Here is a 12272-nt window from a genome sequence, read left to right as displayed (position 1 = left end):
AATACTAATTATTTGGTTAGTTAAATTTTACAAAACAATTTTGTCATGCACAACGTTCAAGACCTCTGTTGTACTAGAGGCATCAGGTGCTCGAAAATGGGACATTTATCGGCCATTTTAGCTATCATGTGACCAAGCTAAACGAGCCAATTAAAGGCCAGATTTAGGTCATGTGACAGCAACGGATAGTTTATTCTGTACTTCAATCTAAAAACTACGACCCAGGATTTCCTAGTTAGTACATGTCAGAAGAAAAGGGATAGGAAAAAATTAAAAAAGGTAAATGCACACTTCATTTTCAAGAATATCCCTTGTGAGTTGGGTTGTCCTATGTAGAAATCGCTTCTTGAACTTGAGTTCAAGAAGCTCACAACGTAGACAAGTCTTGAAAAGTTGAAACATTACTTGTTATTGTAATATAATTTATATGTGTACTTGCACAGTATGCTGTTCTTGTGCTTCCGTTGGTGACTATGTTCTGCTTAGTGAAACTTAATATTCAGTATCACGTTTGAGTACTAAAATTTGTATGCAAATTGCGAAATAACGAGAAGAGAGGCTTGTAGCAGCACCATGTCTTCTGAGGCCAGAAGCTGTGACAGCTGTCTTCTATGATCTGATGGTTCTCATTTCATTTATATTGCTCACACTGTTACTCTGTACATATTATTTCTAAAAAACCTTCTATTCCATAGCTGATCAACTGAACTGATTCTTAATGAAGAATGTCTCATCTTTTAATATATACATGTTCATCAGTGTTTATGGTACATGTACTAGTACATATCACTGAAGTTGTACAGCAGCTCATAGAGTTTAGCAGATTAGACTTTCTTTTTATGGTGGTTGGAAGATTTATATCATGACGAAGAAGGAACATTAAAAATAATGAATAAGTGACTATTATCTATTTATTATCATATTGTTATATATTTTGTTGTGAAATTCTAAAGAAAAGAATCTAAACCAGACATTTCTATCATGATTATGCTTCCAAATAAAATTTAAAGAAGTAGATCTAAACATGAAATAAAAATACAGAACCATGTTGATATCATGTTGATATCATATGAGACATTAACAACAGATATCTCAGCAGGACATAAGTCATAAAACAATCTACATAGATAAAAGAGGTCTTATCTCACAGATCATTACAGCTGTGAAATGGGGACCTTTTACTTATAATCCAAATGCTCAGAGTAAAAAACACATTGCAGCAATATTGTTACATAATTTCTTTAAATATTTACTGAGCATTTTTTTTCCTATCAGAGTTAAATTTTGGATAATTAACTACAACCCTGTGTCTTTCCATGCTTTAAACATTACCACAGGAAGACGTCTTTACGGTACTGTGTATATACTGGAGAGACTGTTGTTATATGATCTTTTTCATGTGTGACTTCTACTATTTTAGATGTGATTGTCTCCACACGATGGAGTGTCGGTGCGGAGGGCTGCTTTTTACCTCCAAGTTTGACTCTGGGAATCTCGCTAGGGTAGAGAGGGTCACACGAGATGACGAAGGCGATTCAGGTAAGCAGTGACGGATAGAAGCAAGGACAAGCCTTGGTTATTGCCCAGATATTCTTTGATAGATCAACATTCTCAGTTTGTGAGATTATCTGTTGTCTAAGCTTGTTATTCCCTACCCTTACAATTGTCATCTTTGTATGCATTTTCAAACACAGGCAGGCATGCACACATGCTACAATACAAGTTTGTCTATCAGGATAATATGAACAGGTGCTACTTGTCATTGTACATTACCAAGTTCACCCAACTCCATGGCTTTGTATTTATGTAATTGGTTCTAAAGATTAGAACTTTACTATTTAATTCTATGTGGGCATAGTTATATTGTATACAGTAGGGTATCTTTTGTAAACACCTGGTATCTTTTGTAAACACCTGTTTTTTTTTTTTTTTTCAGCATTTCAAGTATGAACTTAGAACAGTAAATACTACCTAGGATCTTTCAAGTCAGTAAGATTAATGTGATCTTTTCTTTGTCCAGGTGGGTCTTACACTGAGCCTAGACCTGACTATGAATTCAATGTGTGGACTAAACCTGACTGTGCAGGGACTCCTTTTGAGAATGGAAACAGGTAAATAACAGAGAAGGAGAGACTCTTCATACAACACACTCAGATAATACTTAGTCTAGTACTAGTATGTTGTATATGTTTACTAAAACCACATAGCATGTTTTTATTCTTCATTTGATATAATTAAAATTTTAAGAAGTTGGAAGTACCATAAAACACTTTTGAAGTAAATGGTTCTCAAGTGGTTTGAAGCCATATTACTGTAAATTAGATAACTCCAGACATATTGCAGTATTGTCACACATTGAGCAATATTTGAATTCAATAGGATTTCCATCACGTATGATTTCTATTAATCTCCCATTTTATCCTCATCAATCAGAAGCTTGCTGTGGTTCTATTGATCAGATATGAAGGTCAATAGATTCTTTTAGTCTAACAATACTTTGAGCATGACAGAGCTGCTTTTAATAAAGGCTTTGATGTTTTATTGATTAAAGTGGTCATTGATAATCAGCATGAAGGTAAAAGGGATTCAGTGAAACTAGAATTCATGGCTTTCCAGAATATTTATGCATATTGGAAATGCTGCAAGACGAGTAGATAGATTGATCTTTGGATCATACCTTTATATAAATTTCCAAAATATAATCTAGCAATTAACTAAAACTGTATTCTGATGTAAGCAAGACCAGTGGTTTGTGTATAATGGGTGACAGGAGCAATATTGCATTGTTGAAAATATCAGTTGATTTATGGAGTATTTATTTATTTCTATTTGCATCATATTTCTATTTGAAACACTCAAACAGTTATTCTAAAGAGTGTGAAAACATATTCTTTAAAACTTGAAAAAAATGCAAATATGGTATTAATTACTCATTTGGGTAAATTACGTGTTGCTCCATTCCAGAACTTGGTTCCACTTTGGTGTTCGGGGCGGGTCCTCAGGTCGCCTCATCAAGATTAACATCATGAACCTGAACAAGCAAGGCAAGCTGTACAGCCAGGGCCATGCCCCTCTGGTGAAGACTGTCCCTGGTAAACCAAAGTGGGAGAGGATTAGAGACAGACCCACATGGGAGGTGTGTGTATGGTGTCTGAATATGTTCTGAGTCTTCTGTACTGAGTCTTCTGTTCTGAGTCTTCTCTAAATTAGTGGAATTGTGAACCATGTACATGTAAAGAAAATTGTTGACAAGCCTTCCACAGAGAAGTAATTTAAGCTTACTGGATTAATGTCATTCTGTGCCCAGGACCTGATCTAAGGGCCATTCCCAGACCCTGTCGTACTAACTGTGGATCAATCTATCTCCAAGAGGATTCTCACTAAATTGCAATCAATTTAGGCATCTTAGATGTCTGTCACACCTATTGAAGCTGCTAGAGGGTAATTAACCCCTCAGAAATGGATCGATCCTGTTAGATCGATCTAGAGATGGGGACCCACTCCTAGATTTTATTTTCAGATTGCAACTGATGCGAGTAAATTGCATATTAAAAGTTGCACACGTGTTTCCTGTAGCTAAAGCAATTGACTTAGACTTTCATTTTTATTATATTTGTTGCTTTCTTATTGTGTAAGTACATGTGAGATTCCTTTCACTAAAAGTAAATCTGGTGTAATCTGCAGTGTAATCTTAGTCCCTTGGAACCCCATTAGTTTAGATGAAGTTTACATGACATGGATTAATAAAAGGATTATACCTAGTTGCTGGAGTACAAATCAATAAGTTTCTGTTGTCTACATGTGGCAGTGATCATATATATATATATAAACTGCTCTTATTTAAAAGCATCATATTGTGTGCAAGGTTTCCCTTGTGTGTTATTTTTGTTCTCATCACTTAGCTCCCCATTTTTAATTCAATAACTTTTTTATAAAATCAATGAGAATTGTAATGAAAATGAAGAACATGTTACTAATATGTATCCTATCTTTCCAGAATGCAGACAAAGACTTCATCTTGAGCTTTACCCACCGGTTCTTGGAGTATCGAGGTGCCACCACCTACTTCACGTTCTGCTACCCCTGGTCATATCAGGAGAGCCAAGAGCAGCTGGAAGCCCTGGATAAAAAGTTTGAACACTGCAAGAATCTCAACCAACAAAGGTGAAATTTTTATTAATTTTGGATATTTCCTTTACAGACCATTTGGTGCACCCAAAAGATTACCTGTCAATAAGAATAATTCTTCCCAGATAGAAAGAATGTTCATATACCTCGAGAAATGTCGAATATAGCCATTTGCTACATGCCTGCATAACATTAAATACAGTTTGGTGATCAAAGTGCATGTACAGTAAGATTTTGACTGTTTTCATAGTTTATATTAAATGTTATATGTGTAATCCTGTGTTTCAGCCCAGAGTCCAGTATCTACTACCACAGAGAGTTGCTGTGTTTCTCTCTGGACAACTGGAGGGTGGATCTGATCACTGTCACCTCATGTCATGGGATGGAGAAGGAATTGGAGCCCAGGTGGGACGGAAAACTGTTCCCTGATCCTGATGCTCCAAGGTGCAAGAAGTTCAAAAACAAAAGGGTATGAAAATTGGTATTTTGCTCCTTAAAAAAAACAGTAGTTCAAATTGCAAGCTTTTCCACATATATTTTGCATTAGTATATGTGGTATATGTGTACAGTAGATGGTGGTCATAACTCTGTTGTAAAGACACAAACTCCTTTAGGTCAAGTCTTTGACATTATATTTTTTCCTTCTCACTGAAGAACTTTTAAACATGTCTGAATTTTTTGATCATCTGTATTTTGTTTTTGCTCATGTTTGAAGTATGTGTTTGTATGAGTATGTACTATTGAATTTATAACTGTGAAGTTAACACCTTTACTTTGTATCCTAGGTGTATGTACTAAGTATGTGTTTGTATGAGTATGTACTATTGAATTTATAACTGTGAAGTTAACACCTTTACTTTGTAACCTAGGTGTATGTACTAAGCATGTGTTTGTATGAGTATGTACTATTGAATTTATAACTGTGAAGTTAACACCTTTACTTTGTAACCTAGGTGTATGTACTAAGTATGTGTTTGTATGAGTATGTACTATTGAATTTATAACTGTGAAGTTAACACCTTTACTTTGTAACCTAGGTGTATGTACTAAGTATGTGATTGTATGAGTATGTACTATTGAATTTATAACTGTGAAGTTAACACCTTTACTTTGTATCCTAGGTGTATGTACTAAGCAGTAGAGTACATCCGGGTGAGACGCCTGCCAGTCATGTTTTTAATGGCTTTCTGAACTTCATATTACGAGAAGATGACCCTCGTGCTCAACAGTTACGCAAACAGTATGTATTCAAGATGATCCCAATGTTGAACCCAGACGGCGTTGTCAAGGGACATTATAGAACGGACATAAACGGGATAAATCTAAACCGCCTGTACCTCGACCCCGACTTTAATCTCCACCCTACCATATATGCTGCCAAAAGTGTCCTTGTGTATTATCATATAAACTACAGAGTGAAGAAGGAAGGGGAGGAGAAAGAAATCAAAATCAACTGGCCGGAGTGGAGAGCTGAAGACCACCCTCCTATCACGTGTTCTGATGGTGCTAAAACCACTGAATCTCAAGACTGCTCTGGTTCTCCACTGATTGCTGATCTGGCTGACAGCTTCAACAGTTCCTCTGGTGTCTCTAAGAACATGCTGCTGTACCAGAGTCAGGATGATTACAAGAATGCTGTCAACTCTATGTCATATAGTCCACAGGTAGATCACACTATGACCAGTATCAAACATGCTGCCGAGAACGAGACAGGGACGGAACAGAACAGTGGGTCAATGAGCGCCCCCTATGATATATCATCTCTTCAGCTCAATAAACAATTTGGCAACATGGGCTTGCTTCATAACAAAAGAACTCCCTCAAATGCTGAGACTGACCCACTGTTGTCCAGCTCAAGTTCTATCCAGATGGCTGGCAATAGCTCTGCTGCTGATCTTGCCCATAATAACATTCCCTCAGCAGATGAGAGTATAAGTCATGCTGTTAACTTCTACATCCGTGGAGACTCCCCAGTGGGCAGTGACACGGAGCACCTGGGCAATGAGGGCTCTGAGGGAGAGGAGGAAGGGGGTGGCCCTGTCCCGGGACAGGCCCCCTGCTCTCCACATCTCAGTGACTACAGGTTACAGGAGATCCACCCCTCGGAGAGTGGGATAGCCATCTATATGGACCTTCATGGTCATGCCTCAAAACGTGGCTGCTTCATTTACGGCAATTATTTCCCTGAGGAGGACAAACAGGTATTCTGACTGAGAAAACTGATGTCACTTCTAGAAATGTCTGTGAAAATGTATTCTAAGTTTAGACTTTGGTGCAAATAAACAAAGAAACTTAGGTGGTATAGCATTGATAAATAGGTTGGCAATAATGGCTGTAATAGCTCAGAAAATAGGTCATTTCATTTAAGTGAACAATCAACTTGCTAAATGGTAGATATTTGCAATCGGCCAATAATGTAGATAAGCACTAGTGTCTCAATTAAATGACATAATTTTCAAGAACCTGAAGTTATGAATTTTCGACTTACAGGTGGAAAATTTCCTCTACCCCAAATTGATCTCCATCAACACGGCACACTTTGACTTCACTGGCTGTAACTTCAGTGAGAGAAACATGTACGCTAAGGACAAGAGAGACGGTTTCTCCAAGGAGGGCAGTGGAAGGGTAGCCATGTATAAAGCACTGGGGATTATTCACAGGTACGTTAGTGACATAAGGCTTTTATCACAGTAGATAAAATTGTGCCCTCCAGGCTTCTGGCAGGTGTAACTAAGGTCAAGATAACTGGGATTTTATTAAACATTTTTGATAAATCTTCATATTGTGAGTAGTAACATGTATACATACTGATTGATTAAAATTGTGAGGAAAGTTAAATTTGGTATTGATGCAGAAAAATGCTAGAGATGTTAAGAGAACAGAATATCTGTGTCACTGACTGTTAACTATTTATTGTGACGGTATTCCTGTACTTCAGTTATACTCTGGAGTGTAACTACAACACTGGGAGGCTGGTGAATTCCGTACCTACGGCCTGTGGAGATGACGGCAAAGCCACGCCGCCCCCCGTGGCAGGGTTTCCACCTAAGTACACTATTGCCCATTATGAGGAGGTGAGGTTTTAGTATTATTCATGATGAAAATGTTTTTCTTCTGAAATGAAGTAGTTGGTTAAAAATTACTTAATAATATGGAATGTGATGGAATGGTGAGTTTTTAAGTCATCACCAAGTATGCTTTTTTAGCTATCAGGTGGAAGAAAAAAAGAGACTTTATACTCTGTTTTATTTATATACTTTTTTATACTCTGTCATTTAATACTCAACCTGGGAATATAATAAAAAATGTTCAAAAATCTCTTTGAAAATTAAACAGTGCATTGACAAACATCAAAGAAATTACTTGCCATTTCCCAGGTTGGCCGAGCCTCTGCCATTGCAGCGTTGGACATGACAGACACCAACCCCTGGACGCGGATCACCAACTCTGAACATAACAGTCTTGCTGGGGTCCGCGACTGGGTGAGGAGGTACGTAAGGAGTCTGAGAGGTGCTCCACGACTACCCAGGAACATGGCCAGAGCTGCCGCTAAAACCTCAAGGTGAGCTCAGTGATGATTTTGGTTTATAGGTGAAAAAATTATTCTCTTTTCCTGTCTGATTTTGCTGTTTTTTAACACTAATACCTGAAGTGAGAGAAGTATTTTATTTCCATTTGGTTGTCATACTTTACTTGTCACACTTATATGATATTATATTATAGTGTTGCACAAATTTAGAGATTCTGATGTGGATTAAAAACTTTGTGTACATTGGAATATAGTAAATGTATAACGGAAATGTTTCTTACATAATGATATTAACCTCAAATATCATACCTAACTGTTTGTATCTTTTTTTTCCTTTTTCCAGCATTGTAGCCTCACATGCCACCCCTCATACCAACATCAGCAAGACCTCCTCGTTCTCCCGTATCAGTTCTGCCACTGGTGGAACAGGGACCACCAATACCACTACCACCAGGGGGAGCTTTACCAACAGGAGACCACTCCTCACCTCACAGAACAGCAAGAAGGAGCTGGGCCCAGTCAAAGCTGGTGAGGAGTCTGAGTGGTTAAAATTTCAGAATGAAATGAATCTTAAGAAGATTAATATAGAAAAATTATAATTTATTTGCTTTCACATTGTAAGGACATATAGATTATAGTGGCTTAGAAAAATATCTCTACCAAATAAAAAGGCCTGATACCTAGATATTAGGATAGTGGCTTTAATCTAAGAGTAGTCATTGATTTGAAAGGAATCACAAAACATGCACAGTGGCACAATATTCTTGATTAAAATTATTCCAGGTAAAGCAGCCAGCACAGACAACAACAGAAGAATGGTGAAGAACTCCCCTGTCGTATCTGTCCCCATGTCATCAACTGCCAGTGTCACACCCACGACCACCACGGTTACCATGACAACCAGTGCTACCATGGCCTACACCACCGTCACCACGGACATGAAGCTGAATCTCCCCAAGCACCCCAGCCTGGCCAATGGCCCCAACACGGAGCTGTTTCAGAAGTACCAGCTGGCTCACCAGCTCTCCTCTACAGGGGGTGGCCTGGCAGGTATGGCAGAGGTGCCTACGGCTGGAGGCTTTCTGAAGAACAGCTCCAGCAGAGTCAGTCCCCCGGGTCACCCCAGCAGTCAGCCTGTCAGTAAATCCAGTGTGGGACAGGAGTTGAAGAGAAAGTCGCAGCCACACGTGGACATGCTGAAGCTGGGGTACCACTCACAGAGTGACTCTGTCATCCACAGACTGCAGTTCTCACATTCCAATGAAAATGTCCAGCACAATCCTACTGGCCCTCCTGGTCATCACCCGGGTCAAGGTGTCCAGCAACCGGCCGTCCGCAGCGTCCAATCTGGGCCACAAGCAGTGAGTGGCATCACTGATTTTGTGACCCAGGCTCGCCAGCGCCGCCATTTCACCAGTGATCTGTCCCTGCAGAGGGCGCAGCTGATACAGCAGGTGCAGCAGGCACACCTTGAGGAGGAGCATGCTGGGATATCTCCACCGTTCATGATGAGGCCGAACTCCAATGACGGCTCTATTCAGAGCATGGAGGAAGAGAAAGTACAGCAGCTGCAGAAGGTAAAGTATTTATAAGTCATTCTGACTGCTGGCATTAATTCTCTCGAAATATTAGATTTTTTTTTAATTCACCTTCCTCTTTTAAAATGTTAAAAGGTACTTGTTACCAGATGGAGGACATTTTTTAAAAGTATTCATCTTTCTGTCATTCTGTTTTTTTTATTATTGTAACTGTCAATATGTTTCTGAATGGTTTATCGACTTAGGTACTAAATGCTATGTTAACCTTTCTTTTTTAGCTGAATGATAATTTCCCTCTGAGACATAAGCCTCCAAGTCATCTGAGTGGTGGAAAAGGCTGGGATCTACCTAAGTAAGTTATCTTTTAATATGAATCATCAGGGTTAGGTGCCAGGCTACCAGCACTATGTGTTTCACTGAATTCATGAGAAAAAAACTCATCAGATTTTGACCTTTTAAGCAATACAGTTTCATTATAAGATCTCTACAGATTGCCAAATTAATTAGGGACGTCAAAAATGATTCTCTTTGGAATGTGTTTAAACAGTGAGATTGACCTCCTACTTGCAGTCCCATTAACAATGCCTGATATCCGTTCACTCTTACAGCTCTGATCCACCCAAAAGACGTGGAAAGAAAATTCTGAACCCCAAACGGCGCAGCGCATCCCACAGTCCCAAGAATGGCGGTGGCACAGGTGCCTACCCACAACGCAAGACCAGCACCAGTGGCACTGACAGTGAGGCTGAGAGGAGGAGAGTGATGAAGAGAAAGCCTCCCACTGCTAAGGGGATGAGGAAGGTGTTAAGTAGTTCTGAGGTGATACAGAGCACCACTGTTGCCGTAGAGATGACCTCTCAGACTGGTGCTGAGTCCATGGTGTCACTGACAGGTAGGTTGGGATGTGTTGGTTTAGATGCTTGGTTTGGTAGATTGATGGTTTGTTTCTTAATCTGGGTGCTACTAAAATTGTTTTAACTGCAGACTGTCTTCAAAACTACTAGATGCTCTTTATGTGGATTCTTTTCCAAATTTGTTTTAGTTATTATGCATTTGGGCCTTGCTTTAATTTAATGATTTAGTTCTTATTTTTCTTCAGTTTTATTTAATTATTTATTTATTTTTGCTAATTGTGTCACTTGTGGAATGCATGGCTTATAGAAGAGGAGGGTCCATAGAAGCTGACATCAGATTGATGGCTTGAATGAATGTGTGGGTCCATAATAAAGAGTAGTTTGTGTTTAGCTGTCACTTTGTGTTCCAGGAGAACCTCCTGTTATCACTGCTGAAGGAAGTGCTGTGCTACTCTCTCCAAGGTGACTAGAATTCAAACTTGAAACAGAATTTTTTTTTCTGATTTGAATTGGAAATTGGATACTTTTTCATCGGCTTTTGCTTAACCCTCCCTCCCCCCCCCCCCCTCCCCATATCCCAGTCATAAGGCCTCTTGGGTTTTTCTTCCTACTTTTTTCTCAAAAATAATGTCCATTGACATAAATCCAAACTCTTTTATTTAATTTTCTCATATTCATATAATGCCACATTATTTCTGCAAAATTTGCTCACACTGAAAGAGCAGAAACTGAGCTAAACAAAATGTTTCCTTGTTAGCATGTTCAGGTATAAATTATAATCTTATTCATTAATTAATCTTCAAAAGTAGAGTTAGTCCCTAATGCCTTGGGAGGGATGTTACTTGTAGAATAGTAGAAACTAGCCACATTGCTTTTGATACAGGTTCAGCCCCTTTTAATTGGAAAAAGTGTTCATTACCTCCATTATCATTATATGGTAGACATGGATGTGTTGTATGTGTACATAATGTCTGTTGTTCTGTATAATGTATTTGTACACCAAAGGAATGCATCACATACTGTGCAAGGTGTTTCTTATGTTTGCTGTTGCTAAGTATTAAATATTTTTGAATGATGAGGAAATTAATAATTTTGTTTATTAGTGTTTAGTATTAACTTTTTATACCAAAATAACAGACTAGTGTACATTGAATGCCCTCATTAAAACTTTTTAAATGGGCGTGTGGAACAAATCAAGAAAAAGATTTACATGCTTGTCCAAATTGTCCTAAACATGATGCATTGTTTACGTAGTTTTTATTTTCATTAGAGTGGGTGTGGTGCATAATGCTTCCTTCCATTCTTTATTTCATAGATTGTTATGTTTCACTCTTCTCTAATTAAAGACATGCAGCTATAAACTCCATTTAAGTCAGCAAGTTGATATTAGAATGCCCTTTGTCTTACTCAGGTAGAATTTCAACTTAGTTTTTCACCTGTCAGCTTATGGGTCAGCTTTAGACGTTCTTAACTTTATGTACAGCATATTTGTTGTGCTTGGCAAGATTTTTAAAAGTCTTTTTTTTTTTTAATTTGCTTCATTTATTGTGATAATGTTTTAAGTATTTAGTTAAAAAATGAACAGAGTAGGATGCTAATTCAGAATTCTTTTTATCTTTGTGAAATATAAAAACTTCAATATTTCTCCTTCCGTACAGACCCACCACCAGCAGTCAAGAACCAGGGTCCACAGCGGCCAGACGACCAACCAGCAGACTGAGAAGAACTTTTGTCATAGAGAAGGTCAGTCATTTAGAAATAGTTTTCTTTTAAATTAGGCTGAGGCATTTTTTTTTTCTGAGCCATAAGGTAGAATGGATTATGATTTTTTTTAATTGCCAAGGTCCCTGCCATGTTTATAATTTCTCAGGATTTTAACAGACCTGATTGTTGCAAAAATTTGCCGTCACATCGTGACATGGAAACAGTGACTTTTAGTGTATAATTTTGATTGGAATTTCATCATCATATTATTATTATTTTTTAAATCATTTCAGCCCAAGCCAGCAAATAAACCAACATTAGCTTGCAATGTTTTGGACCTGCAATCTTCAAGACCAGACTCCACTACCAGCTTCTGGGTGGATTTCTAATTTTATTTTTAAAAAATACAAAGTTCATGGTCGACCTCTGACTCCATCAAAATATCTGAAGTTCTGAATCAACTTCTAACTTCATCAAAACACATGAAGTTCAAGTATTTCGCACAAGCCAGATATTGTT

General features: G+C 38.2%; 1 protein-coding gene across 3 annotated transcripts; it reads left to right on the top strand.

The window, feature by feature from the left end:
- The first annotated feature begins 126 nt into the window (after positions 1-126).
- LOC106157479 (cytosolic carboxypeptidase-like protein 5) lies at positions 127-12148 on the top strand. Of its 3 annotated transcripts, none has more exons than XM_087002830.1 (17): positions 127-279; positions 1421-1539; positions 2021-2111; positions 2965-3136; positions 3998-4164; positions 4417-4597; positions 5250-6329; positions 6619-6788; positions 7067-7202; positions 7506-7690; positions 8001-8185; positions 8441-9234; positions 9474-9547; positions 9804-10087; positions 10460-10511; positions 11708-11792; positions 12047-12148. In XM_087002830.1, the coding sequence occupies exons 2-17, from the start codon at positions 1440-1442 to the stop codon at positions 12140-12142; spliced, it is 3852 nt and encodes a 1283-aa protein (XP_086858956.1). In that variant the 5' UTR covers positions 127-279; positions 1421-1439; the 3' UTR covers positions 12143-12148. The 3 variants fall into 3 exon arrangements, with proteins under 3 accessions (XP_086858956.1, XP_086858958.1, XP_086858957.1); XM_087002831.1 differs by lacking the exon at positions 127-279 and adding an exon at positions 602-622; XM_087002832.1 differs by lacking the exon at positions 10460-10511.
- Positions 12149-12272: the final 124 nt, after the last annotated feature.

This window comes from Lingula anatina, chromosome 1 (genome assembly GCF_051362555.1).
Source record: "Lingula anatina isolate TDL-2025a chromosome 1, LinAna3.0, whole genome shotgun sequence".
Classification (NCBI taxonomy): domain Eukaryota; kingdom Metazoa; phylum Brachiopoda; class Lingulata; order Lingulida; family Lingulidae; genus Lingula; species Lingula anatina.
Note: the sequence above shows the minus strand (reverse complement) of the source record. Positions and strands in the feature narration are given on the sequence as shown.

Bases quoted from the DNA above. Each gene is read 5' to 3' on its own strand.
- LOC106157479 (XM_087002830.1), top strand. From the start codon at position 1,440: ATGGAGTGTCGGTGCGGAGGGCTGCTTTTTACCTCCAAGTTTGACTCT. The intron at 7,203-7,505 runs GTGAGGTTTTAG...GCCATTTCCCAG, and splicing joins CTATTGCCCATTATGAGGAG to GTTGGCCGAGCCTCTGCCAT. The intron at 9,235-9,473 runs GTAAAGTATTTA...TTTCTTTTTTAG, and splicing joins AAGTACAGCAGCTGCAGAAG to CTGAATGATAATTTCCCTCT.